This window comes from Diceros bicornis, chromosome 31 (genome assembly GCF_020826845.1).
Source record: "Diceros bicornis minor isolate mBicDic1 chromosome 31, mDicBic1.mat.cur, whole genome shotgun sequence".
Classification (NCBI taxonomy): domain Eukaryota; kingdom Metazoa; phylum Chordata; class Mammalia; order Perissodactyla; family Rhinocerotidae; genus Diceros; species Diceros bicornis.
Genome location: NC_080770.1, coordinates 1,451,451 through 1,476,913, shown reverse-complemented (window position 1 = coordinate 1,476,913; position 25,463 = coordinate 1,451,451). Strand labels below are relative to the sequence as shown.

The window sequence follows — 25,463 nt, the reverse complement described above, 5'->3', positions numbered from 1 at the left end:
ATGTGACCCACTTACCAGTTCTACAGTTTGCAAATATTTGCTCTCTTTCCGTAAGTTGCCTTTTCACTCTGTTGATGGTTTCCTTTGTTTGCAGAAGCTTTTTAGTTTGATGTACACCCCCTTGTCTATTTTTGCTTTTGTTGCCTTTGCTTTTGGTGTCAAATCCAAAAATCATCACCAAGACTGATGTCACGAAGGCAAGGATGCCCACTCTCTCCACTCCTATTCAGTTTAGTACTGGAAGCCCCAGCCAGAGCAATTGGGCAATAAAAGGAAATAGAAGGCATCCAAATTGGAAAGGAAGCAGTAAAATTATCTCTGTTTGCAGAGGACATGATCTTATAAGTAGAAAACCCTAAAGACTCCACAAAGTCTGTTAGATCTAATAAACGAATTCAGTAAAGTAGCAGGATACAGGATTGACATATACAAATCTGGTGCCTTTCTGCACATTAACAGCGAACTATCCAAAAATGAAATTAAGAAAATAATCCCATTTACAATAGCATCAAAAAGAATAAAATACTTAGGAATAAACTTAACCAAGAAAACAAAATATTTGTGGGCTGAAAACTTCAAGACATTGACAAAAGAAATTGAGGAAGACACAAATAAATGGAAAGATATCTTGTGCTCATGGATTGGAAGCCTTAATGTTGTTAAATGTCCATACTACCCAAAGTGATCTACAGATTCAATGCAACCACTATCAAAATCACAATGGCATTTTACAGAAATAGAAAAACAATCCTTAAATTCGTATGGAGCCACAAAGGAGCCCGAACAGCCAAAGCCGTCTTGAGAAGGAAGAACACAGCTGGAGGCATCCACTGCCTGCTTTCAAACTCTCCGACAAAGCTACAGCAATTAAAACAGTGTGGCGCTGGCGTAGAGACAGACACAGGCCAGTGGAGCAGAATCGAGGGCCCAGGAGGAAACCCACACGTATGCGATCAACTGATCTTCGACGAGGGAGCTGAGCCCAGCCAGCGGGGAAAAGATGGTTTTTCAACAACGGTGCTGGAAACTGGACGTGTGCACGCGGCAGAGCAAATGCGGACCCTCGTCGCACACAGTTCACACCACGAACCAGTGCAGACTCACTCAGGGCTCGTCCGTGCTCGAGTTCCTCCCCTCCTGGCCTCTTCCCATCGAACAGCTTGGTCCCGAGCTTCCCGGCGTCCTGGTCTGAAGGTGGACGTCCATCCGTGTTGTTTGTGGTTGCCCTGAAACCTGCACCTGCCTCCTCGTTAGGACGCTGAGGGTGGACACCAGCTTCTAATGCTTCTGCCTACACGTGGCTCCTGCCCTGTTTTGGGCAGTCTCCTCAGCGGGGTCCTGGACATCAGATTGCCGGGTCAAAAGCTGCCATTTTACGGTTTTTGAGATGTTTCTGTCGAGCCTTTTTCAAATGACGCCTCACAACTCCAACGCACGAGGCTGTAACGCGGCCCCTCCTCCCCTCTGCTCAGCGCCGCCCTCTGGAGCTCCCAGACTGCTCTTCGGGGTCGGCTGTCCCCGCAGGCCGCCCTGCGCGTGGAGCTGGGTGACGCCTCCCCTGGAACTCGAAGCCCTGAGGTCAGTCCTGGGAGGCGGCTTCTCAGCGGAGCCCGGGCAGTGGCCGGAGCCTGGAGGCCACGGGGCTGGGGCTCCTCTGGGCCCGGGTCTGGGGAGGCCCCCGCCGTGCAGCCTCCACCTTCATTTCTGGACTGAGGGTCAGATGCCCGACCACGGGGCCCAGGGAGCCCCTCCCTCAGCCGACAAGGGTCCCAGGGAGAGGCCGGTCCAGTGACGGTTCTCCATTGTCCGGCAGAAGCAAAGTCACAGGACGAGTCATGAGCCATGAGGTGGGGTCAGTGGGAGGGCCAGCTCCGTCTGCCCGTGAGGGTCCCAAGTGTGCCCAGTGGGTCACAGGGGCCGCTCCGGGCCCCTCTGCCCAGCTTCGTCTCAGCGTGGTCCCAGGCTGCGGCTTTGTGCCGTCTGCTGGGTGCAGGACACTGTGCAGCCAGGTGGGCAGGGCAGAGTCGGGAGGACAGGCGAGCCCCGCTCTGGTCTCGGGGCCACTGTCCCGTGGGCCTCGGTGGCCGGCTCGACTCAGAGGGTCCTTGGGGGTTGTCATGGACGCCGCCTCCCCCGCCCCTGATGGGACGGGCTCCCCAGGTCCCCAGCATTGGAGGGGCTCGCTGATCCCAGGTCCGACTGGCGGCCTGCGTGGGTGAGGTGCCTCGGGCAGGGCAGCCTGTGCCTGAGACCGCAGGTCTTTATTCCCCCAAAGGCCGGCATCAGAATGCCCTGGAGTCAGATGTTTGTAAACTTATTTTTATTTGAGGGCTTCTGCTATGTGTCCAGGAGCAGTTCAGGGTGTGGAGACCAGAAGAGACGCCACTCTGCCCACGGGAACTTCAGGAAACAGTGAACACCGGCGCAATAAATGGTCACTGCGCGGTGTTAAGTGCTCAAGAGAAAACCAGAGCAGGGGACGTGGGGGCTTGCAGCTTTAGGGGGCAGCCAGGAGGGCCTGGCCAAGACCACAGGTGGGCGGGGATCCCCCTCCTCCCACGGGGGGACAGGGCAGGGGCTTCTCTGCCACCTGAGGGTCTCGTCTGGATGGGGAAGCCGATGGCCGTCCTGAGCAGGGACGTGACATGATGGACACATGGCCGGGGGCTCTCCTGGTCACAGTGGCCGCTGTGGTGGGGCCACAGCGGTTAAAGGTTAAAGGGCAAGAGCAGAAGGAGGGACGAGGAGGGCGGCCGAGGGGGATCTGGTGCTGGGGCAGCCCTGGGGGAGGCCTGAGCAGGGCCGCCCCTCGTCCCTGAGGGACCGCGTGCCTGGGCCCAGGACAGTGAGGACCTGGGGCCGTCACCACCCCACCAGTCCCTGCGGATCGGGGCTGTGCAGAGGGAGGGCCGTGGGCTGGCAGGACCGGCCGCAGCCACCAGTTCATCCCGCTGCTCCTCTGTTTCATTTCCAGTGGCCGCGTGACTGCAGAGGGGAGATGGCAGAACGGGAGGGCCCACCGACACCCTGAGGGCAGGAGCCAAAGGCTGACTGGTGCGTTCTCACCCCGCCCCCTCACCACCTCCTACACCCCCGGGGCCTGGTCAGCCGGCCCTGGCCCCGACTGTCCCCCACGCCACCTGGCTCACGCCTGGCTCCTGCACTTCCCATCGTGTGGCCTCGGGCAGGGTTCATCCTCTGAGTCTCAGAGCCCCCCGCCTGTGAGGAGGGTCAGGCAGGAAATGAGTGATGAGGAGGTGTCTTGTTTCCTGCCCTGCCAGGCGAAGCTGACACCGCACACACTGCCTGCCTCACTCCTGGCCAGTGGGTGAGGTTCAGGACGGGGCCTGTGCCCTCCAGACCCTCCGTCTCGAGGGGCACATCTCGAGAGGGGCACTGTGATGAGATGCTGTGTGCTCACGGGCGGGTCAGCCAGGTCCAGAGGAGGAGCTGGACACACACAGGACATGCACACGCGTACACATTTACACGGACAGCATGCACCTGCTCACACACGTGCACACGTTCACACATGCACATTTGCACCCACACAGCACACACCTGCCACACAGGCACACATTCACACGTGCACATTCACATGCACACAGCATATACCAGCTCACACATGTGCACACATTCACACACAGCACACACCTGCTCACATACACACACGTGCACACACTGACACGTGCACACACGTTCACGCACACAGCATGCATGTGCCCACACATGCACACACACGTGCACACGAGCACACACACTCGAGCAGCACTCACACGCGGGGAACACGCACTGGGGAGCAGCTCAGCCTCTCTGTGAGGCGGGAGGGCACTGGCTCTCATTGCCTCCGTGGGAGCCAGAGCTGGAGGGCGATGCCGTGTGGGTGACATTGGCATCAACAGGCCACCAGCTCTCGGACCTCACCTGGTGCCTGCGTGGTTGTTGTTCCCGTTGCTGTCACTGTGATAAGGTTCTTGGTGTCGTAGACCTCACCCGCCTCCCTGCAGGAAAGTGTCCGTGAGTCCAGCCGGCCGACCCCTCCCCTGTCCCAGCAGGAGTCGCTGGAGCCCAGCGCATCACATCCAGTACCGGGAGCAGGTGAAGGACGGCTGTCCCTGCCCTGGACGGGAGGCTCCGGGAAGATGTGCAGCTCCCTAAATCGACACGGATGAGCCCGGGAAAACGTCACTCAGAGGCTTGGGAACTTAGACGAGCTGATTCTCAGTTCACGTGCAGAAGTCACTGAGCAGGAAAATCTGGGAAAACCCGTGGAAGTGTCACAAGAGGGACGAGCCCAACCAGCTGTGACAACACAGAGACAGCTCACTGTGATGCTGCCGAGACGGAGAAAAGCTTTTCCAAGTGGGACACGCGTCCCAGGAGCCACCAGAACAAGTTACAAGTCCAACCCCACGGAAGCCACGTGTCTCCATGGGGACATCCGTCATCAGAGTCAGAGAAAAGCACGAAACAGGGAAATATCTGCTGTTCTGATTTCCTGAGTGGGGACGTTTCCACAAACCTGTTATTTAAAAGACCAGAGAGACGCGGGAAGTGGTGTGGACGGTTCACAGGCAGAGGGAGTGAGGTGGCTCCTGATGGCAAAACACGCTGTCGCCTCACTGCCGAGAGACGCGCAGATGACACTGAGAAGCCCTCAGGCTGCACCTGTCACCCCAGCAGAGACCCCAGGTCACACCGCGGAGAAGGGGAGCCTCGGGCCGTCTCAGAGAGTTCTGGACGGGCCATGACGGGGACGACCGACACTCTCCATTAAAGATAAAATGCGCACAGAGTGGACCGGATGAGCATCCCACACGTGTGGGGACGGCCTGCATTCAAGTCCCTCCTTTGGGCGTGCTATGTAATTGCCAATGAGAAACAGCCCCAGTGCCACCACAGAGGGTTCAGAGAGAAATCACGGGGATCCATAAAGGGGCATATTATACACCCAATAGAGAGACGAGGCACCTCTGCGGATAACGGTGAAGATTTCTAAAACATGGTGAAGTGAAAAACCACAGCGTGGTTTCCCTAGGAGGGGAAGGGGTGACATGTGAGCACAGTCCCATGCAGGGCGGGAGGCTGGGGGCCTGGGTGATGTGTGAGCACAGTCCCCTGCAGGGCAGGAGGCCGGGGGCCTGGGGACTGGGGTGAAGAGGGTGGGATTGTGCCAAGCCTCTACTTTGTGCCCTGCGTGGTGACAGGACCCTCCACTGGGGCCCCTGACCTTTAGGGGTTAAGGGCTAAGTCAGGCGGGGTTCCGCTGATCCGGGGGCCCCGTTGTCAGGTGGAATGGCAGCGCCCCCAGGTTCCGCCCGCTGCCCGGCACCCTGTCCACTCTTGTCCGTAGCAGTTGGAGTCACTCGTGCCCTTTGACTGCCTCTGCCGTCGCACACTGCCCACCTCAACCAGAGTGTCGTATTCCCACAGGAGGTGCAGCTCGCACAGCAACTGTCAGTCAGATGAGCGTGCCCTGTTCCCTCCTCCCTTCGGGCCATTTCGGGGACAGGGGCCACTGGGTGGGCCGTGCTGGTCACTCTGGGCTGCGGCCGAGGTGACACTGACCCTTAATCCCGATGGTGAGCCAGGCTCCGGCAGGCATCCCACGGCTCCGTGGGGTGAGGGTGCTGCCCATGGTGCCCGTGTCCACGGAAGGAGGCCGAGGTCAGATGGACACCTGGCCGAGGGCCTGGCCGCTCCCTCGGATGCCCCTCTGTGTGGTGCTGGACTGAGGGCTTCACCGCTCCTGCCTGTGGAGACTCGGAGACACACAGCCAGGTGACGATCGTCCGTCCTGAGGGCCGGGGCAGGGGTGCAGGGCCTCCCCCAAAGTAGCCGTGTCCCTGCTTCTCGAGAGGCGGCACCACCCCGGGCCCCAGTTCTGGACACTCTCCAGGACCTCAGGTCCCAGCAGCCAACGTGCTCCTTCCCTGTGAGGGGAAATGTGACCCCCTTCCTGATGCCCGGCTCAGATCTGTGAAACCTGGTTCCTCCCCCGAGACACGGTCTCACAGCACAGAGGCTGCTCGAGGTCACACATGTAGTCCTCTCCCCAAACCCACCCACGCTGGTGGTGATGTCTACACTGATTCACCAGCCAGAACCAGTGAAGATTCTTGGATAGAGTCCCTGTGGGAGTTGGGTCTCCTCTGAGGGACCGGGCATTACCTGGTCTGTGGAAGCTCCCAGAGGCTCGAGCCAGGGCCTCTGGTCTCCAGACCCCTGCAGTGGGGACATCCTGGGTTAGTGCAGCCCAGGGAGAAACTCAGAGGGCAGGAGCAAAGGGGTGTCTGTGGGGGAGCGCCCCGAACGTTCTCTTAATCTACGGGCGGTTTCCCAGCTCCCACCATCAGGGTCCCGGGGCTGAGACGTGGGAAGCGGCTCTGAGAGCACATTTTCTTAACGTCCCGAATCCTAAAACTCAGCTGTGAAAGTACACACTTCAGTGGGTTTTAGAGTGTTTACGAGTTGTGCAACCATCACCACTGTTTCCACGACATTTCACCGCCCTGAACAGAAATCTCTGGCCCATCAGCAGATTCCCGCATTCTCCCTCCCCCGGCCCCTGGTGACCACCGACCCACTTTCTGTGTCTGTGGATCTGACTATTCTGGACATTTCAGACACGTGGAATCCTGCAATACGGGTCTTTTGCGACCGGCTTCTTTCCCTCAGCTGCTTGTCCATCCTGGTTGTAGCACGGATCAGGATTTCACTCCTCTCTCTGGTTGGATAATAGTCCATTGCGTGTATGAACCACATTTTGTTTACTCGTTCCTCTGTCCATCGACACTTAGACTGTTTCCACCTTTTTGCTCCTGTGAGTGGTTCTTCTATGAAGACACATCTGCAAATATTTGCTTGAGACCCTGTTTTCACTTCCCTTGGGCGTATACCTGGGAGTGGAATTGCTGGGCACGTGGTACCTCGATGTTTAACTATGGAACTCGCAAACTCTTCTCCACAATGGCTGCACCTTTTGACATTGCTGCTGGCAGCCCAGGAGGCTCCCGTTCCCCCACATCCTCGCCCACCTCATTCTTTCTCCTTACTGGTAGTGGCCAGCCCAGGGGTGGGAAGTGGTGTCTCACTGTGGTTTCTGTCTGCATTCCCTGGTGGCTGCTGCTGCTGCTGTTGAGCATCTTCTCAGGTGCTTGCTGGCCGTTTGTACATCACGTTGGAGAAACGTCTGAGTCCTGTGTCCACTTTCTTTGTTTTTTTGTTTTTCTTTTTTTTTTGTGAGATCAGCCCTGTGCTAACATCTGCCAATCCTCCTCTTTTTTTTTTTTTTGCTGAGGAAGACTGGCCCTGGGCTAACATCTGTGCCTGTCTTCCTCCACTTTATATGGGACACTGCCACAGCATGGCTTGCCAAGCAGTGCGCTGGTGTGCGCCCAGGATCCGAACCGGCGAACCCCGGGCTGCCACAGCGGAGCGCGCGCACTTAACCACTTGTACCACCGGGCCGGCCCCTGTGCCCACTTTCTAAGGGGGCGATTTGTCTTCTTGTCGTGGAGTTTTGAGTTTTCATATGTTCTGTACACTAAACCCCTCATCAGATCGGTGACTCGCACACACTTTCATTCCTTTTGGGTCGTATTTTCACTTTCTTGATGGTGTCATTGGAAGCACAGAAGTTTTCAATTTTGATAAAGTCCAGTTTAGTGATTTCTTTTGTTGCTCGTGCTTTGGTGTCTAAGAGCAGAACTGGGTTCCCAGTGCGCCGGCAGGAAGCCCCTCCTCAGCCGGCAGCCACACGCGCCTTTGCTTGGTGCAGCTCTGGGCCAGGAGTGTGCACACTGCGCTGCCAGTCAGCAGCTCATCTGAGCCCCGGATCCGCCTTCTGGCTCCTCGTAAAGCTTCTGAAGAGAACTGTAACCTCATGAGGACAGAGGTCCCAGGGGCTGGCAAGGTAGCCTGTAAGCAGGACTGTTAGAAAGTGTGAGTGGGAACCTATGATCCGCCAAGCCGGATGCCACCCGCCCTGGCTACGGGTCTTCACCACTCTCTCATCAGATGGACTGGGGAGCTGCCAGCAGGGAGCAGGCGGGTGTGTTCTCTGAAGCTTTGGTTGGTGGAGTGTAATATTTGGATTTTTTTGTCTTGCATATTAGACATGCAGGAAGACCTGGAGACCCTGCTGGCCTTGGAAAGAGCAAAAATGATTGCCCAATACGATCAGGTAAGGCCCAGGAGGAGATCCTAGCTCTAGGAGCAGGTGAGGCCCAGGCGGGGACCACAGTCAGCAGGAGCAGGTGACGCTCAGGTGGGATCATAGGCAGGAGCAGGCGAGGCTCAGGTGGGATTATAGGCAGGAACAGGCGAGGCTGAGGTGGGGTCATAGGCAGGAGCAGGCGAGGCTGAGGTGGGGTCATAGGCAGGAGCAGGCGAGGCTCAGGTGGGATTATAGGCAGGAACAGGCGAGGCTGAGGTGGGGTCACAGGCAGGAGCAGGCGAGACTCAGGTGGGGTCACAGGCAGGAGCAGGCGAGGCTCAGGTGGGGTCACAGGCAGGAGCAGGCGAGGCTCAGGTGGGGTCACAGGCAGGAGCAGGCGAGGCTCAGGTGGGGTCATAGGCAGGAGCAGGGACGTCCCAGGTGGGGATCATAGGCAGGAGCAGGGACGTCCCAGGGTGGGTCATAGCCAGGTGTGAGCAGGTACAGCCCAGCGGGAATCACAGGCAGCAAGAGCAGTTATGGCCCAGGTGGGGGTAGAGCTCCAGGAACAGGGGGGGCCCAGGGGGATCTCACAGCAGGAGCAGGTGAGGCTGTCAGGCTGCTCCGTTCGGGCAGGCGGGTCCTTCCCCTCAGGCTGTGCCCGTGGCCACAGGTTCCAGGGCTGCCTCAGGACGCAGGGGAGGGAGGACCACCCTGCTCCCTCCTTGCCCCCAGGTCCCCGGCTCTGGGTCCCTCACCCCCGTGTCCCCTCTGGGTTGCAGGGACGCCAAGCAGGGGCTCCAGCGGCTCCTCAGGAAGACCCTGACCTCGCCCTGTACAAGGTCACAGACTGCCTCGGGTTTATGCCGTGAGTCATCTGGACACCCCTCCTGAGAAGGGGTGTCCATCTCTGGGATGGTTTCCGTTTGTGGAAACACTTCTCTGGAGGCAGGACCCGTCTCCCCAGCTCAGAACCTCGTCCCCTGGTGCCCACCGCAGTCCAAGCTTTGCAGTCGGCTTGAATTGAGACCCGGAAGGTGACTTGGGGAAGTGGTGACGACGAGAGAGGGGTGAAGTCAGGGACAGGAGGGTGGGCGGCCGGGGCAGAGGGAGGCGGTCTGGATGCTGGACAGTCAGACCCTGTGTGGGGCGTGGAGACCTCGGCAGGATGAGCACAGGGTGCACCCTGGGGCCGTGGACAGTTCTCAGGCCGGCTCAACCCCAGGACAGTGGCGGGTCACCTCCTGAGGGCTGCTGTCGGGGCACACCCCACCCCCATGCCAGCACCGACCCTTCTCAGGAGCCCATGGAGGACGCCTCCTCCAGCCACAGGCACCTGGCCGCCCTGCCCTCCCTCTGCCCCCTGTCCTTTCTCCCTCCAGAGAATCCTGGGCCCAGACTTGGGGGCTCTGGGCGGCAGGCCTGGTCCCTCCCTGGCCCTGGCCTGGTGCAGGTCCTCAGGGCTCTGCTTCTCTTGCCTTCCAGTGAGAAGGAGCTGCCCGGCCTCACCACCCAGGAGGCGAAGGTAAGAGCCCCTCCTTGCTGCGCAGGCGGGAGGTGGCCGTGGGCGTGGGGCCGCGGTCCTGCCACCCCCGACCCCAGAGTTGTCCTGAGTCGGGGGAGATTACCAAACCCACGTGCAGCTCAGAGGTCACTGCCTGCTGGCCACCAGGACCCCACCTCGAGGCTGGGACCCAGTGGAGGCCAGCGGGTCTGTGGGAGAGGGTCTCGCCTTTTCTGGCCCCTTTGAGTTTGTTCACGTCAGGGCTCCCAATGGGACTGGACACTGCACTCAGGGCCCCTCTAGGAAAGCTGGCAGCTGGGCTCACACCATCACTTCTCATCTTCCAGCAAAAACACCAAGACATCAGGCAAGCCAACAAGTGGCTGAAGATGCTGAGGGACTGGAATCGGTACCAGGACAGCAAAAAGGTCGAGACCTGAGCGCTGGGCAGGTGGCATGCTGTCCTGCCCCCAAAGGATGACAGGCCTGGGTCCCCAGGGCAGCCCGCAGCCACCCGCCCACCCCACGAGGGTCACCTCACCTGGAGAGGATCTGAGGCCAGAGCCAGGGCCACCCCAGGCCCAGGGCCCCGTAGGGAGGGATAAGCGGGGACCATTGTCCACAACGTCCCTTACAGCCTCGTCCACTCCTAGTTGTTGGGAGACGGGCAAGTTCTAGCTAGACCTGCCGTCTCCCGAGAAACTGTAACCGAACTCAGTCGGTCCGTCTCTTGGTGAGTGCGGAGGCGAAAAGCACAACCAAGGCAGAAGTAGGTGAAGAAAGGTTTATTGCTTGCACCAGCGATGGGGAACACCGGGGATAACTCCCATAGCAGTGTCTCCCCGAGCTCAGTGCCGGTGGGGACTTTATACACAAGAGAGCAGAGGATAACAGCTTTATTTGTAACAACTGTGTAACAACTGTGCTCACTGAGGGCGCATGCCCAGCAGGTACACAGGCTTTTGCATGCATCGACTGCTCTCAACATGGCTGCTTGGGCCCTCCCAGAGGAGGAGAATTTAAGATGTCAGTGAGTTGAGGTGACTTTAGGATGATTGGTGCTGGAACATTCCGCAGGGTCTTGCTGCAAATATGTGAGTTTCTCTGCACGACAGTAACATCTGCAGAACAGGGACACCGACCTCTGCAGAACAGGACACACCGTTCCTTCTCGTCTGAAAAACGATTGACAGGCGTGTTAGTTGCTGACCAGACCCTCAGTCACCCTTCCTTTGCCCGGTTCCCCGGTCACAAAGCCATGGAGCCCAGAGCAAGAATCTTCCAGATGCCGCACACTCCCTCTCCTCCGCAGAGTCGCCCTGCGGCCTGTCTCACCAGAGCTTTCTTCTTTCCCGCAGATGCACAGGCGGGTCTTTAAGGGGGGGCCCCCGCAGGTGCGGGGTCAGGTGTGGTCACACCTGTTGGACCTTGAGAAGGTGAAGGTGGAGAACGAAGGGAAACATGAGGTACAGCCCTTCCACACTCGGCAGAGGCAGCGCCTACAGGCCAGGCCTTTCAGGGCTGGGGGGCCAGGGGGTAGGTCGTGCGCCACGGGGACCCCTCGCCAGACCTCAGTGCTGTCTCGGCCCCTCCCGGAATCACGGGCCCTGGACACTCCTGCCCGTCCCCCCTGCTGCCCGGGTCTTCAGCTTGGCCCAGTGCAGACGCTGGACCCAGAGATGGACAGACGCCCCCTGAATCCAACTAAACCCCCATCTGAGCAGGGGACAGTCACACAGCAGAGGACAGAAACCTGGGGAAAGGGCAAGGAAGCACACCCACAGAAACCACAAAGTGGAAAAGCAACCACACACATGGGAACCACAGACAGGAGTGGAGTGGGTAGAAAGAGAAGACTTAATGGGACGAGCAACGGGTCTTCTCCCGTCCCCCCAGCGAAGACCCTGCACCCAGCTGGTTCCCAGGGCTCAGCCCCATCTCCACCCGAGGGTCCCCCAGGTCACATGGCCCAGGGAGGGTGCTCCTCTGTGCATTCTTGAAGGTAAACGGCAGTGATGTGCCCAGACAGAGCGGGACCAGCCCAATGAAGCCTGGACACAGGGAAATGCCACCCGAGGGGGTGTGATGGGGTCACGCTTCAACAAGCAGCCAGGAATCATGTGGTAAAAACGTACACACGTGTCCGTCCATCCACTATGATTGTGGAACCACAGCCAGCATCGTGCTTAATCGTGAAACCCTCAAAGGGCCCCATAAAACCGGGATGAGAGAGGCTCTAGTGACCAGCCGCGCAGCATCCCCGTGGTCCCGCAGACGTGGCTCAGGGCGCTGAGACGGGGAAGAAAGGCATTTAGAGGAGAGGCGGGAGGAGCTGGCCTGTGGAGTGCTGTCCCGGCGGGAGGGTGAGCCAGACCCTCCTGCAGCCCCGCTGTAGGGCCCAGCGAGGCCAGCTCCTTCCCAGGAAGGAAGGGGCAGCACTGGACGTCTGTACCCCGCCTGGTCCCCAGTCTGGGCCTCCAGGCTCCCTGCACAGCCACCCACAAACCCCCCCGAGCTTCTGAGCGCCCGAGTCTGTTCTGAACTTGTGACCAGGAACCCAGCCAGATGCACCCAGATTCGGGTGAAAACCTAGAGACACTGCCCAGAGCTGCCGCTGACACGTATGAAGGACTCAAGGGACTTGGCCAGAGCCCATCGGCCACAAGAGAGTGGACCGGGGAGCGGGGTCTCTCCTTACAGCACACACGGGTATGACTGACATCACACGAGGGGGCCTCACAAATCAGGAAAACCATCGTCTTATTGACCAGTCACCTGGTAAATATTATAAGAAAAGCGTTCTATTCACCACAGCAGCAAAACTTTAGAGCCATTGATACCAAAACTGAAATGACAAATTATGTAACAATTCACGAAAAGCCCCCCAAAACAGGTGTTTTATTTTCTAAAGACTGACATTAAAGAACTATGTCTTCAACTTTAAAATTAGAAAAAAATTAGAAAAAGAATAAGGAAGAGGAAGTTTAAAAATGCAAAATGAAGTAGAAACCCAAAAGACGTAGAGAAGATAAGGAAAACCAAGAACTGGTTATTTGAAGAACGAGTTTTACAGCTAAACTGCTCCCAAGCTTGACGAAAGGGAGAGAGAGGATAAAATGTGGGGCGTTCAGAGGAGCGGGGCCCCGGCCCCGGGCAGCACGGGCTCAGAAAGTGACAAGGGAGGCTGTGTGCAGCTCGTGGGCGGACACTGGAAAACGGAGGAAACAGCTGATTTCCAAGCAGAATCGCCCGTGTGGACGAAAAGAGAAGCCCGCAGTGAAGGAGAACCAGAGACGAGATGAGGCGCCGTCGGTGGAGGCGCCTGCTCCTGGCTGTGGTGGATGCGGCTCCCCAGCCCGGGCTCAGGTCGGGGGAAGGGAAGCTCCATTTTCGTGAGGCTTCGGCCCCACTTCCAAAACCTCGTAAAGGGCGCCAGAGGAAACCTGCCAGTCCATTTCACAGTCACTGTGGACGCACACGTCTAGATGTGATCCTAGCAGGTGTGATGAAGTGCGGCATTAGAGGAATGACCCTCACACCCGGACGGTGTCTTCCGGAACCAGACTGAGGGGACCAAATAGCACACGAACACATGAAAAGGGAAACGTCATCTCGTGACATCAGCGCATTCAGAAAGCTGGTGAAGACAGTTCATGAGCCATTTCTACATCGTAAAAAAATCATAAGTAATATAAGAGGAGAAATAAACTATTTCTAAATCTATTGAACAAAAACCAACGGTGAGTATTATGGGGGCCGTGAAATGCTGAAGCCGTTTCCATCAACCTCAGAAGGACAGACAGAGACGGCTGCTGTCACCACTGTACTCAGAATTGTTCTGGCAGTTTTAACTCTTAGAATCAGACAAGAAAATAGAAGTAACCGTCACTCAGGTAAAAAGAAGACACAAAATTATCTTCACTTGCAGGTGAAATGATCATAGACTTAGAAAAGTCAAGACGTTCTGCAAACACCTGCGAGTCAGGACGAGTAAACTGACAAGAAGGGTGGCTGGGTCCAGAGAACGCACAGAGGTCGAGTGTTCCTCCATGTGAGCCAGAGCTTTAAAGTGGGGACGTGTGAAAGGAGGAGGATTGGCGGTGGATGTTGGCTCAGAGCCAGTCTTCCTTAGCAAGGAGAGGAGGATTAGCATGAATGTTAGCTCAGGGCTGATCTTCCTCACACAAAAAAAATAATAATAAAGTGGGGACGTGCGCATCAGTGCCACTGTGTGGAACCCCAAGGAAACTTCTCTGTCTCCATAACCAGGGGCCAAAGTGGGGTGTCAGGGCCGTGGGGCCCAGCTCCCCCCAGGTGGTTTAGCATCAGGGTGATGGGAGCCCGTGCCGCAGATGGGCCTGGAGCCCCCGCAGCCCTCCCATCCTCAGGGCCCTGGGTGGGGACGGCGGGTGGGCTGCTGCCAGATTCCCGTGCGGTGAACAGAATGAGCGGGTGGGTGAAGATGGAGGGCGCAGAGAGAGCGGCCTCGCCTTGTGTCTGGTTCTAGGACTTAGGCAAGCGTCGGGGAGCAGAGGCCGAGCTGCCGTCCTGCCTCCCCCAGGGCCCTGACAGGGGCCGGGGCCCCAGGAGCAGGTTCCAGGGAGCAGCCTCGGGGGCAAGCTCAGAGCCCGGGCAGGCGCTGTCACTCTGGACAGGCCCCGTGCAGGGTGGGGAGCAGTAGTCAGGTGGCCTGGACCTGCCTATTTAACTGGTGGGGGTCTGGGCCTTGGAGGAGCCCACGGGTTGACCATCGGCAGTCCCCTCCCCAGGGCTGCTGGGCAGGACGTGGGCCCCGCGGGCATGGTGGGCAGTTAGGACCCTCCCTGGCTTCAGACACAAGCAGAAGAATGAGGTTCCCGCAGGAAACTCACATTCCAGCCAGAGAGCTCACTCTGTCCAGGATGACGTTGGTGGCAGGTCCTGTTCTGTGTTTCTGATGCTGGCTCCTCCTCCCGGTTCCGCCCACAGAGGCTGACGGAGCAGGCCAGGCTCTTCCCTCAGGACCTCAAACAGATTGACCTGGATGTGAACCGCACCTTCAGAAGCCACATCATGTTCCAGGATCGCTATGGCATCAAGTGAGGCCACTGGGCAAGCGGGGTCCCTGGGGGTCTCGGGGGACACAGGGGTCCCGGGGGTACACAGGGCTCATGTATGACAGGGGAGGTGACAACAGCAAACAGAATAATGTTGCATGGTGAAAGACTGATCTTTGATGTATGCAAACTAAAACACGAGGGTGAAGATGAAAACTCATCAAACTGTACAACTGAGATATCTGCATTTCCTCGTATGTAGACTGTACCCCAAAATATTGTTAAACCCTGAGGTGCCCTGAAGAGGTCACGGCTTCTTGGCTGACTTCTTAACCACAACTGTTCTGTCGTCAGCGTTTGTCAGACAAAACGAGACACACAGCATCAGCACAGCCCCGTCGTCCTTTCCTAGGCAGCAAGCCCTGTTCCACGTCCTCACGGCCTATTCCGTGTACAACCCCGTGAGTATCCTGCCCCAGGCCTGGGGTCCCTCGCCGTCCTTGCCTTTAAATCGAGTACCCGTGACCAGACAGGACGCAGGGGTCAGACCCCAGCTCACAGGGTCACAGAGATGCAGCGAGGGGGCGGCTCATCTAAACTGAGTCGGAGAGGGCTGGGCGCAGACTCCACTGTTAGAACCGGAAAGGGGACCTCACCCCCGGGGTTGCCCCAGCCCAGGAGCTTGGCGAGGATGCCAGCCGCTCGTCTCAGCGGGCATGTGTTACCAGTCAGTGTGGGGCCTCGTGAGCGTCACTATTGTCATCAGACTGCAGTTGGATCCTGAAGACGCCATGTTATTCATCAGAAACTCAGCAGGGATGAAGCTTCCCCCAAGGAACACCAGCTGAGCGACCCCACGGGCTGCCCACAGCGGGGTCTGGCCCAGCCGTCCTCCTGCGCCCAGTCAGGCTCCTGGCCTGTGTCTTGGCGCGGTCTCCAGACCTCGGGAGTCCCTGTCACCCTGGCACGTCTCAGAGGCGCCTCTCCCTCATCTGAGAAAGGGGACCCCAGGAGCACACCCCAGAGCTCAGGCACCGGGCTGCTGTGGTGCTGGTGCTTGAGCCGGTCAGCGGGTCTCCCTGTGGCCTAGAATCTCAGTGGTCCCCGCCGTCCTCACCTCCACCCTATGGGCCCAGAGAGCCTGGGCCAGGCAGGGGTCTGTCTGAAGCTCGTGGAGCTGAGACGCGAGTGCAGGGGAGGGCACAGAGGCGGGCTCCGGGTCGTCCTTCCACGCGTGTCTGGCCCTTGTAGGAGGCGGGCTACTGCCAGGGCATGAGCCAGGTCGCGGCCATCCTGCTCATGTTCCTGAGTGAGGAGGACACCTTCTGGGCGCTGGCCCAACTGATGACCGGCGAAAGGCATGCCATGCACGGTAGATGGCCGCTGCAGGCCGCTGGATGTGACTTAGAGCCCAGGAGAGCCTCCCTGCAGAGCTCTCCCAGCGGTGGGACTTCCCGGGGACCCCACCCAGTCCATCTCCCCATCAGAGAAGGGCCCCGCCTCCCCAGGCTGCCCTCAGGGTCCTGTTGCCACTGCCTGGGCCTGTCCTCATCCAGAGGATTCTTACATCTCTGCTGGTCCTGCCTCACATCCTGCCGCCTGCCCGGCCACCCTCCAGGCCCATGGCCAGACGAAGCCCAGATGGCAGCATCGCCCCTCCTGCGTGCCCCCAGCCTCACTCCGAGCCCAGGAGGTGGCCGCGCACACTCCCATCACCCACCCCGTGGCCGCATGCCCTGCTCCTCAGTGCTGGGACCCCCATGCTCCCGCTGTGGCCACTGTGGAGAGCGGGAATGGGGGTGGTGCCAGGCTGTCTGCCTGACCCTCAGCACAGGGCACCAGCAGAGCTGAGCCTCTGTGAGGCGGTCCTCTGCCCCTGGCCACCCCGGGCCCTAAAGGCAGTCCTGCTCTCTGGGAAGAGGGTGTCCAGCAAGGGCGTGGAAGGCCGTGGACACAGGGCAGGGTCACTGGCAGGGAGGAGGCCTTCGGTCCAGCGGGGGGCACCTGCCAGTGGCCCACCCCCACCCCGCTGGGAGCAGGTTCTGATTGGCTGGGGCCCGGGGGCTTCTCAGGTTTCTTCATTCCGGGGTTCCCAAAACTGGTACGGTTCCAGGCCCATCATGACCATATTCTCAGCAAAGCTCTCCCAAAATGGAAGCAGCACACGGTGAGTAGGAGCGTCCTGGCCTCGTCCCCAGGCGCTGTCCCAGGGGTGGGGACAGGGGAGGTGGGCCCGGCCCTCCTGCTGCTGAGAGTTTGGTTTCATTTTCCTGATCCTGTGGGGCCAGGAACCAGCAGGGCTGAGCTGGGCTTCGGGAAGTGTGTCTACTCGGCCCCTGGGAGCGGCTGCAGAGGGCCCTGTAATAGGGGGGTTTGCGCCGCGGTGGCAGGCCCTGAGCACGCTCTGGCCTTCCGTGAGGACGAGGAGCAGATGTCCACTGGCATTTACACCACCAGGTGATTCCTGCAGTGCTTCCCTGACCGGGTGAGGCTGCCAGGGAGATCCCGGCCCAAGATACTCCCTGCCCCCGGTGTCTGGGGAGTGCCGAGCTCAGCCCCACCCCAGACAAGCCAGGCCCTGCTAGAAGGGCTGATGGGGCCAGGACCGCTCCTGGGAAAGCCCAGAGCCCTCCTCCAGGAGGATGGACCCCCAGGCCCCGGGGACGGGCTGTTTCCACCTCAGCTCCTGGAGGGAAGGCCGGGTCAGCCTGGGGTGTGGACGAGCCCTTGGCCCACTCTGCAGCCAGCATCTTGCTCCTTCGGGTTCTTCCTGCCAGGTGGGGGGCAGTCCCTGTTGCCCCCAGGTCAGCAGTCGTGTGGGCCAGCCCCTTAGGTCCCCGAGTGTCCTGGCGGGGAGCACCTTCATCCCGTAACCGTGACCCCACTGGGATGAGTCCACCCAGATGAGGAGCTCCGGGACTTGTCAACTGCAGGCACCAGGGGCAGATGGGGGGGTCTCACCCCGTGCTGGGCCCTGCTCAGCTGCCCCTCCCCTGCCTGCTGTCCCCACAGACCCCCTTCTCACTCACCCTGAGGCTCTGGGACACCTGCATCCTGGAGGGTGAGCGCGTGCTCACCGCCACAGCCTCACCATCCTCAAGGTGCAGAGAAGTGAGCGAGTCCGTGGGAGCCTGAGTGTGGCCGGGGTGCGTGGCCCACTGCTCCAGCCCCACCTGGGCAGGGCACCCTCTGGAGAAGCGGCAGCAAGGGGGTGGGCACTGCCCGGGGCCCTCCTGGGCACAGCAGAACCCGGCAGCCGTCCACACAAGGGAGCCCGGGTGATGGGGGCCCCCGGCCCAACGCGCACCCCTCTCCTAGAACGCCTCCTGCAGCTGCCCCTGGAAGGCCTGCGGGAGTTCCTGCAGGACAGGCTGTCCCAGCCCGGGGCCTGGAGGACGACGCCGTGCTCAGGCACCTGCAGGCCTCGATGCTGGAGCTTCGGAGGATGAAGTGGGACCTGCCCCCCCTCAGGAGGCCTCAAGGGCACAGTCCTCTCCCGATTCACCCTCTTGGGGCAGTGCATAGTGGGGAGCCCCCAGGGCCTTCCCCTCTTCCATCCCCTCTTCTGCTCTAAGAAGCTTCGGCAAACCAGGCCAGGGCTAGGTGTCAGGGCTGACCCTGTGGACACGGGATCAGCAGCCTGAAGGGTTGTCCTCAGTGTCAGGCCAGGGCAGCCACGCAGGAGCCACGAGGACACCACGGGCTCCACCCTGCGCGGGCCCAACGGCCTGGTGGAGAAGTTAACCCAGTCTGCTTACTTTCAGCACAACCGGAGGAGTTCCCCACGGTGCCCCTGGGCCCGGAGCCAGTGTCCCCAGAGCCCAGGCCCCTCCTCACCTCACCAGGGTGTGAGCAGATCCCCACAGGGGACAGGCAGGCCCTCCCCCTCCTACCCGCCCAGCGTGAGCAGCCAGGACCCTCGCCCACCCAGGCTGTCCCCAAGGCCGAGGAGCAGCAGCGTGATGGGGCCTCCACAGGGCCCATGGCTGCACAGGCCTCTCTGGGGGCCTCAAAGGCTCCGGGTCTGGTCGGCCTGCCCCCAGCCCAGGACAGCTCTCGGGACTGGCTGCAGCCGCGGAGGTTCTATTCCCTCCCAAACCTGCCAGGGAGTCAGGAAGCCCCGGGCAGGTGGCCCCCAGACGTGAGCTCTGAACTGGAACACTGGGTCTCTCTCGCTGCATCACCTGCCTGGGCCACCGAACAGGCCCAGCCCTGCCACGCCCCTGGAGCCCCAGCGACAGGTCCCGTCCAGATGGAGGAAGACCAAGCCGTTGTGCCCCGGACACCCCTCCTGCCCTGTGGCGCCTGCAGCCCACACCCCTCTCAGGACAGTGACCAGCACGACGGAGATGAAGCCCTGGCAGGGCCTGGCGAGCTGCCCCGAGGCCCCAGCCGTCCCCGATACCCCCTGACCTCAGGGTCCATGGGGAAGCTGGAGGCTTGAGGTCCTCTGGAGGGGAGGGTGATGGAGAGGGCAGTGGCCCCGAAGCCCCAGCCAGCAGCAGCGTACCATCTGTTCACGCTGGCCTTCCTGGAGGACGGTGCCCCCCTCACACAGCACCAGTCCCTGACGCAGAGGGGCCTGGCCTGACCTGAACCCGGGCCCTGGGAGGGCAGGGGCGCCATGAGCGCTCCCCCAGCCGGGATGAAGACAGAGGGCACCGAGCCACCTGTGTCCCTGCTCAGTGCTGGATTCTGGCCCAGAGCAGGGCCAGCCCTCTCTGAGAGGTTTGTGGCCACCTGGGGCCTGGGCGTGCCCCACAAGGCCACGTCAGTGACCTGAGGCAGCTCCAGGAGCAACAAGCCCCCGCAGCGACGGGGTGCAGGGGCAGGCGGGCCGGCGCCACCCTCACACCCTCCAGGTGGCAGGGACGGCCAGACGCCGGGGCCCTGAGTGGACACCTGGCAGCAATGGGGCAGAGCCCAGAAGCCGAGCTGATGGCGCTGGGCCCTGCTCCGAGAACCCGAGAGCTGCTGCTCCAGATCGGGCTGGAGAACACTGTCGGAGGCAGGTCCCTCACTCTTAAAGGCCAATAAAGTGTTTTCGTTGCCAAAATGCAAGACCGGCCTGACCTTGTAGCGCCCAGAACTCTCTGCAGGATGGACCAGACGCCCCATGACGCAGAGGGTGGTGCGACCCAGGCCCCCTAACCAGCCTCTGCCAGCTGTTCTCACAGAGGGGCTGCCGGCCAGCTGGAGCTGCGGTTCCCGCCGTGCCTGGTGCGAGGCCACATGCACCACAGCCTCCCAGCCTCGGCCAGACGCCAGGCTCAAGACCATCAAATAATTTACTGCGACTCGACCTGTGCCCGCTGGGCCAGGACAGGGCTGGAGGAGAGGACAGCGGGGGGACCGGTGGGGTCAGTTCGCGACAGTCTGTGCAAAGTGTCCCGGGAGGTCTGCGGTCACTCTGTCCACCGACCCTGGGCTGGCCGCACTCTAGTGGCACTTCCTTCCTTCCTTTCCCCTCCTTCCTCCGTCTGCACCTCCTCCCCACATCCGGCACCTCCGGGCCCTGCATCTGTGCCGGGCGGGGCACAAACGACCAGCAGGGACGTCAGAGTGGACGCAGCAGTGTCACCGTCAGGAGAGCAGGCACTTGCAGCTCATGCAGCCCGGGCCGCCCTCGTCCGGAGGGCTCAGCTTGCGCACCTTGTGCTGCCGGATCTCGCGCACCAGTGTGTAGAAGGCGTCCTCCACGCCCTGGGGAGAAACAGCAGCTCAGAGGGGGACTCAGCCTGAAGGCCCAGCCTTTAGGAGACCGACGGTCCCCTGCCGCAGGCTCAAGCAGAATCCCAGCCCCTTCCCCACCCCCACACCCCCACACAGGGAGGCAGGCCCTGCTCATCCTGTAGGCCCAGGGCCACCCCATCAGGTGGCTTCTCCTCAGCAGCTCCCCCCCAGGACAGGGTGGCCCCCGGGTCTGGCTCCGAGCTTGACCACCCTGTGCTCACCTCCTGTCTGAACTACTGCCCTTGTCCCCAACAGCCCACAGGGGTCAGGGCCGACAAGGGCCCACAGGGTGCTCTGGGGACAGAGGGGATGGGGCCCCAGGGTCACCGCTCCGGCCTGGCTCAGGACAGCTCTCTCCAGGGACCTCCCCCTCCCCCTGGAGCTGTGTCAGCCCACACCCCGGCCCTGGCCTCCCTCGCTGCCCTGCCGTCCGGGGAGACTTACAGCGCGAGGGGCTGGTGGGTCACGGGGGTCCCGGAGGGTCCCAGAGGGTCCCGGAGCTGGAGCCAGAGCCAGAGCGGCTGCCCTGTGTCAAGGGAGAGGGGGCAGTGAGCGCTGCCCCCTGGCCAGGGCGGGGTGTGGCGGGGAGGGGCGGGTCCCTGGCTAGCTGTGGGGTGGAGAACCAGCTCACCTGGCGCGTCTTGGCCGATGTCTCAATATACGGGATGCCATAACTGCGGGCGAGGTCCTGCGCCTGCCGAGACTCCACAGTGCGCGCAGCCAGATCACACTTGTTCCCTACCAGCACCATGGGCACGTCATCCGAGTCCTTCACCCGCTTGATCTGCTCCCTGCAAGGAGGAAGGTGTGAGCCAGCTGGCAGGCTGCAGGCATGGCTGCATCCAGGGCACGCAGACAGAGAACAGGGAGGCCCCTGAGGGCCGGCGAGCAGCTCACCTGTACTGGTGGATGTCCTCGAAGGACTTGGTGTTGTTGATGGCGAACACACAGAGGAAGCCCTCCCCAGTGCGCATGTACTGGTCCCGCATGGCACTGTACTCCTCCTGGCCTGCTGTGTCCAGGATGTCCAGCAGGCACGTCTCCCCATCAATGACCACCTGCTTCCGGTACGAGTCCTGTGGGAGGACACTGCTCAGGGACCCCTATGCCTCCTCGGATGGGGCGCTCACACCACCAGCCCCACCCTTGCACCTCTCGTGCCCCTCCCCCTGGGGTACTATGGAGAGGGGACCCCCTCCTATGTAGCAGCTGGAAGACAAGCCCACATCAAGATTCGGGGCTCGGGACAGGGCCGTCCCGGCTCACCTCAATGGTGGGGTCGTACTCGTCCACGAAGTGGTTCTGGATGAGCTGGATGGTCAGTGCACTCTTTCCCACGCCTCCAGCACCCACCACCACGAGCTTATATTCTGTCATCGCTCCTCAAGAGGCTGCAGCAGGAGGCACTGCAGTGATCTCCTGTCCGCCCTGCCGAGGAGTCCACATCAGCCATGCCCAGGGCCCATGGGGCAGGCCCACTGAGCTCCCTGGGCTGCCCGGCCCAGGCCTGGCCTGACCTCTGCGCCTGGACGTCTAGGTAACAGGGATGGCAGCCAGAATGGGGGCCCAGCCACTCAGCTGTGGCACCTCCAGCCCAGGGATGGGAGAGGGGCCCCGCCTCCAGCTGCACTTCATGACCGTGTGGGAGAGGCAGGGAGCTGACCCCCAAAAGCAGGGTGACAGCCGAGAGCATCTCCCAACCACGCACCCAAATTAGAAGCTGCTGGGTAGGCAGAAAGCCTGAGTGGAGGCGCCCGCGGTTGAGGTTACCAGTCCCCCTCCCTACTAGAACAGGTCTTGTCACCGTGGAGCGCACAGCAGCGTGCCCAGGCAGGCCAGTGCCAGCCAACACCGGGCTCCAGGCCCCACTGGGCATGCTGGTGCATTCGACAAGTATTCACTGGGCACCTACTGCATGCCAGGTGCTGTTCCAGGCACGAGGTGACAGGCAGACAGAAGGAACCCCTGCCCTCCTGGGCTCAACCTCCATCCCAAGGAGGAGGAGACCCACACACGTTAAAATGAAGGAGACCCCAGGGGCATTCTATGGCCATAAAAACTTTGGAGAAAATAAGGTAGCTAAAGAGGCCAGGTGGGGGCCAGCGTTCCCATAAGCAGAAGCTGACCAACAGGAAAGACCCACAGCAGGTGTGGGAGCCGGGGGACAGGTGAGGAAGAAGAAAGGCCTGGGACCCAGGCCCCCAGCTGGGGTGTCCTCAGTTTGTGATGTTTAACGAGAGGGTGCCCTTGAGGGGACAGTGGGCAGTGACTTCCTAAACCCAGACTCGCCTAGTGTGCGTGATGGCCACCGGGTAAAGAGGTGTTCCGAAGGGTCCTGGGGCCTCTGGCGGGCGGGAGACCCGGCGTAGCGCCCTGGCCCTAGGCCGGCCTCAGCTCAGGGCCCCCACACATCCCGAGGGCCCCATGGAGGACAGGGCCGGGGACACGGCGCCCAGGAGCTGATCTGGGCCAGGCAGGGGGAACCCGCCGCCGGCACGCCCAGCACCCCCGCCGCCGCCGCCGCCGCGGCCCACCTGCGCCCCCGCGCGCCCGGTCAGGACAGCGGGCTCCCCACCCCGCCCGGCCCCGCCTGGCCCCCCGCCCCAACTCCAGCGCCCAGCGCCGCAGCCCCGCAGCCCCCGCCGCACTCACCGCTCACGGGCGCGACTGCCCCCGGAGCCGGGGCTCGCCGCTCGCCCGGCGCATGGGGTCACGCCGCGGCGGGTGCGGCGCGGGCTGCGGGCGGCGGTCGCGGGCGGAGGACTCTCGGTTGGGCCCGCGCACGCCCCGCCCCGCGCCCGTCCGTCAGCCCGGCGCAGCCTGCCATTGGCCGCGCGCGGCGGTCTCCGCCCAAAATTCGCCCCGCCCTGCCGCGCTCTGCTCCGGTTGGCCGAGCGGCCCGCCCGTCAAGGGCCGCGGCCGGGCGGGGCTTCCGGGAGCGGCGCTGAGGGCGGTGCCCGGCCGGGTGGCCCTCGTGGGCCGCGGCCTTGGGGGATAGCTCGGTCGGCGCCGGAGGCGAGTGAGGGGCCTGGGGTTGCAAGCCGGGGGTGACCGCTTCTCCGGGGATGGCCTGGACTTTCCTGGGAGCAGGCCGGACTCGCGGGGAGATAGAGACCCCACGCAGAAGCGGGTCTGCGGCCAGGTGTGGACTTGGGCGGGGTCGCCGGGGTCAGCCTCGAGCCCCTGCGCTGCTCCGGGAGCCCCGCGCCGGGCTCCTCGGCACCTCGCTGACGCGCAGGCGCTCCCGCGCCCCCCGAGGCCTGCCCCGCGCCGCGCCCTGCCGCCCACCCACGGGGGCCCGGAGCGGGAGGGACAGGCTGGGTGGACCCCACAGGCCTAGCACCGCGCACGCCCCCGGGCTTGAGGTGGAGGAAGGCAGGGGGCCTCAGGGACGAGGGTCTGGTGCCAGAAGCAGGCCCGAACCGCGCTGGAATTCTGGGACCCCCAGTGGCTGGGGACCTGGCTGCCCTGCATCCCCTTCCCCGCAGGTGGCTCCGAGACGGACGCCATCTCCCCCAGGGCGCCTGGCAGCCTCGGGGGGGGTCCTTCGTTGCGGCCCAGCCGTGCGCCCAGGGCCCGGCGGTGCGGGGGCGCCGCGTCTGAGTGGGTGCGTCTGAGCCCGTGGATCAGCGAGTCTGACTCCATCTTTTTACCCCGTGCCCGCGTCTTGCTTCTCACATACCCAGCGCGCAGCCCCGCCCAGGCTCCGAGGAGAGCCTTTTTCCAGCACCCCCTCACCACAAGCCTCCCCCGACTTGGGCAGGCCCAGCAGACTACCGGCCCACCCAGCTCCCCCCCAAACCCGGGGGTTCCAACCCTGCAGAAGCTCACCGTCTGGCCCAGTTAACAAACGGTACCCAGCAAAGCCAATCCAAAAGTTGCCATGGGGGGTGACCTGGAGTCTCCCCCCACCCCAAGCACAAACATGCACGTCCTGTCTCCTTTCAAGACTCTCGAAAAGATATGTTCTTGACATTTTAAAAAATTCCAAAGTAACGCATAAACACACCCTCCTTGTTTACAAGAAAGAATGGTGCATTACACAGAAGGCTGAACCTCCCTGTCCTCGGCCAGCACCCCCTCCCATCACCATCCTCTCCCCCGCCGGCTCGGTGCTGTCCCCTGGAGCTCACCCCACTGCTGACCGTGACCTTGGCGGGCCCCTTGTGGGCCGCCCTCGCTCCCACGACGGCGCCGACCCCACGGGCCGTGGCTGTGTCCTGTTGGCCGTCCCGCGCCCTGCACCGCGGCTACAACAGAGCCCGGCTCGCGCGTAGACACGCGCGTAGACACGAAGTAAAGGCGGATAAATGAAAACGGGTGATGGCGTTCCTTGCGGGTGCGGACACTCAGGACTCCTCTCCAGGTGTCCAGCTTCGCACTTCCCTCGTCCGCAGAGGATCCTCTCCTACGGCGCTTCCTCTTGTCGTGGCATCGGCTACACTTGCAGGCGGAGGTAAATCGCGCAGGGCCTGGGCCTCCGGGAAGACCCTCACACCGGCGCAGGAGGGCGAGGGCCTCCGGGAAGACCCTCACACGGGCGCCTCCCACCTGCGAAAGGCGGGCGCGCGTCTCCACCCCAGACCACTTTTGCAGGGGGCTGACACCTGGCCTGTCTGCGCCCCCCGGCTTGATGGCGTCTCACCTCCGCCCCAGCTTCCCTCCCAGCTGGCCGGGCGCCCACGCGCGTGCGGGGCCGCACCCGCCGGAGTCCCCAACCCTGCGCCGCTGCCCCGCCCCCGCCGGCCTGCCCTAGCAACCGTTGCTAAGAGGCGTGGCTCGGCCCCACGGGGCCTGCGAGATTCCCGCGGTGTATGAATATTTGATTATTCAAATAAAGCCCCGCCCCCGTTGTCATGGCGCCAGGCCCCGCAACCCCGCGGCCGGAAGAACACCCGGAGTCGGAGAGCGCCCGCCAGCGGCGGAGGGCGCCCAGGGCTGGGCACCGGGGCCGACCCCTCAGGTGAGAGCCCAGGGCATCTTGGGGCTCGGGCTGCAGGACTCGCTATCTCCCCCGTGCAGGAGGAGAAAC

The 25,463-nt window shown here is 61.8% G+C and overlaps 1 protein-coding gene across 3 annotated transcripts; it reads right to left on the bottom strand.

Moving 5' to 3' along the window:
• Nucleotides 1-19,968: 19,968 nt before the first annotated feature.
• On the bottom strand, nt 19,969-25,083 carry HRAS (HRas proto-oncogene, GTPase). 3 transcript variants are annotated; one of them, XM_058526127.1, is made up of 6 exons: nt 23,084-23,152; nt 21,698-21,859; nt 21,329-21,507; nt 21,063-21,222; nt 20,876-20,957; nt 20,311-20,401 (listed from the first exon to the last, which is right to left on the bottom strand). In XM_058526127.1, the coding sequence occupies exons 2-5, from the start codon at nt 21,806-21,808 to the stop codon at nt 20,895-20,897; spliced, it is 513 nt and encodes a 170-aa protein (XP_058382110.1). In that variant the 5' UTR covers nt 21,809-21,859; nt 23,084-23,152; the 3' UTR covers nt 20,311-20,401; nt 20,876-20,894. The 3 variants fall into 3 exon arrangements, with proteins under 3 accessions (XP_058382108.1, XP_058382107.1, XP_058382110.1); XM_058526125.1 differs by lacking the exons at nt 20,876-20,957; nt 23,084-23,152 and adding an exon at nt 24,565-25,083 and having other exon boundaries at nt 19,969-20,401; XM_058526124.1 differs by lacking the exon at nt 20,876-20,957 and having other exon boundaries at nt 19,969-20,401.
• Between the last annotated feature and the right edge of the window lie 380 nt (nt 25,084-25,463).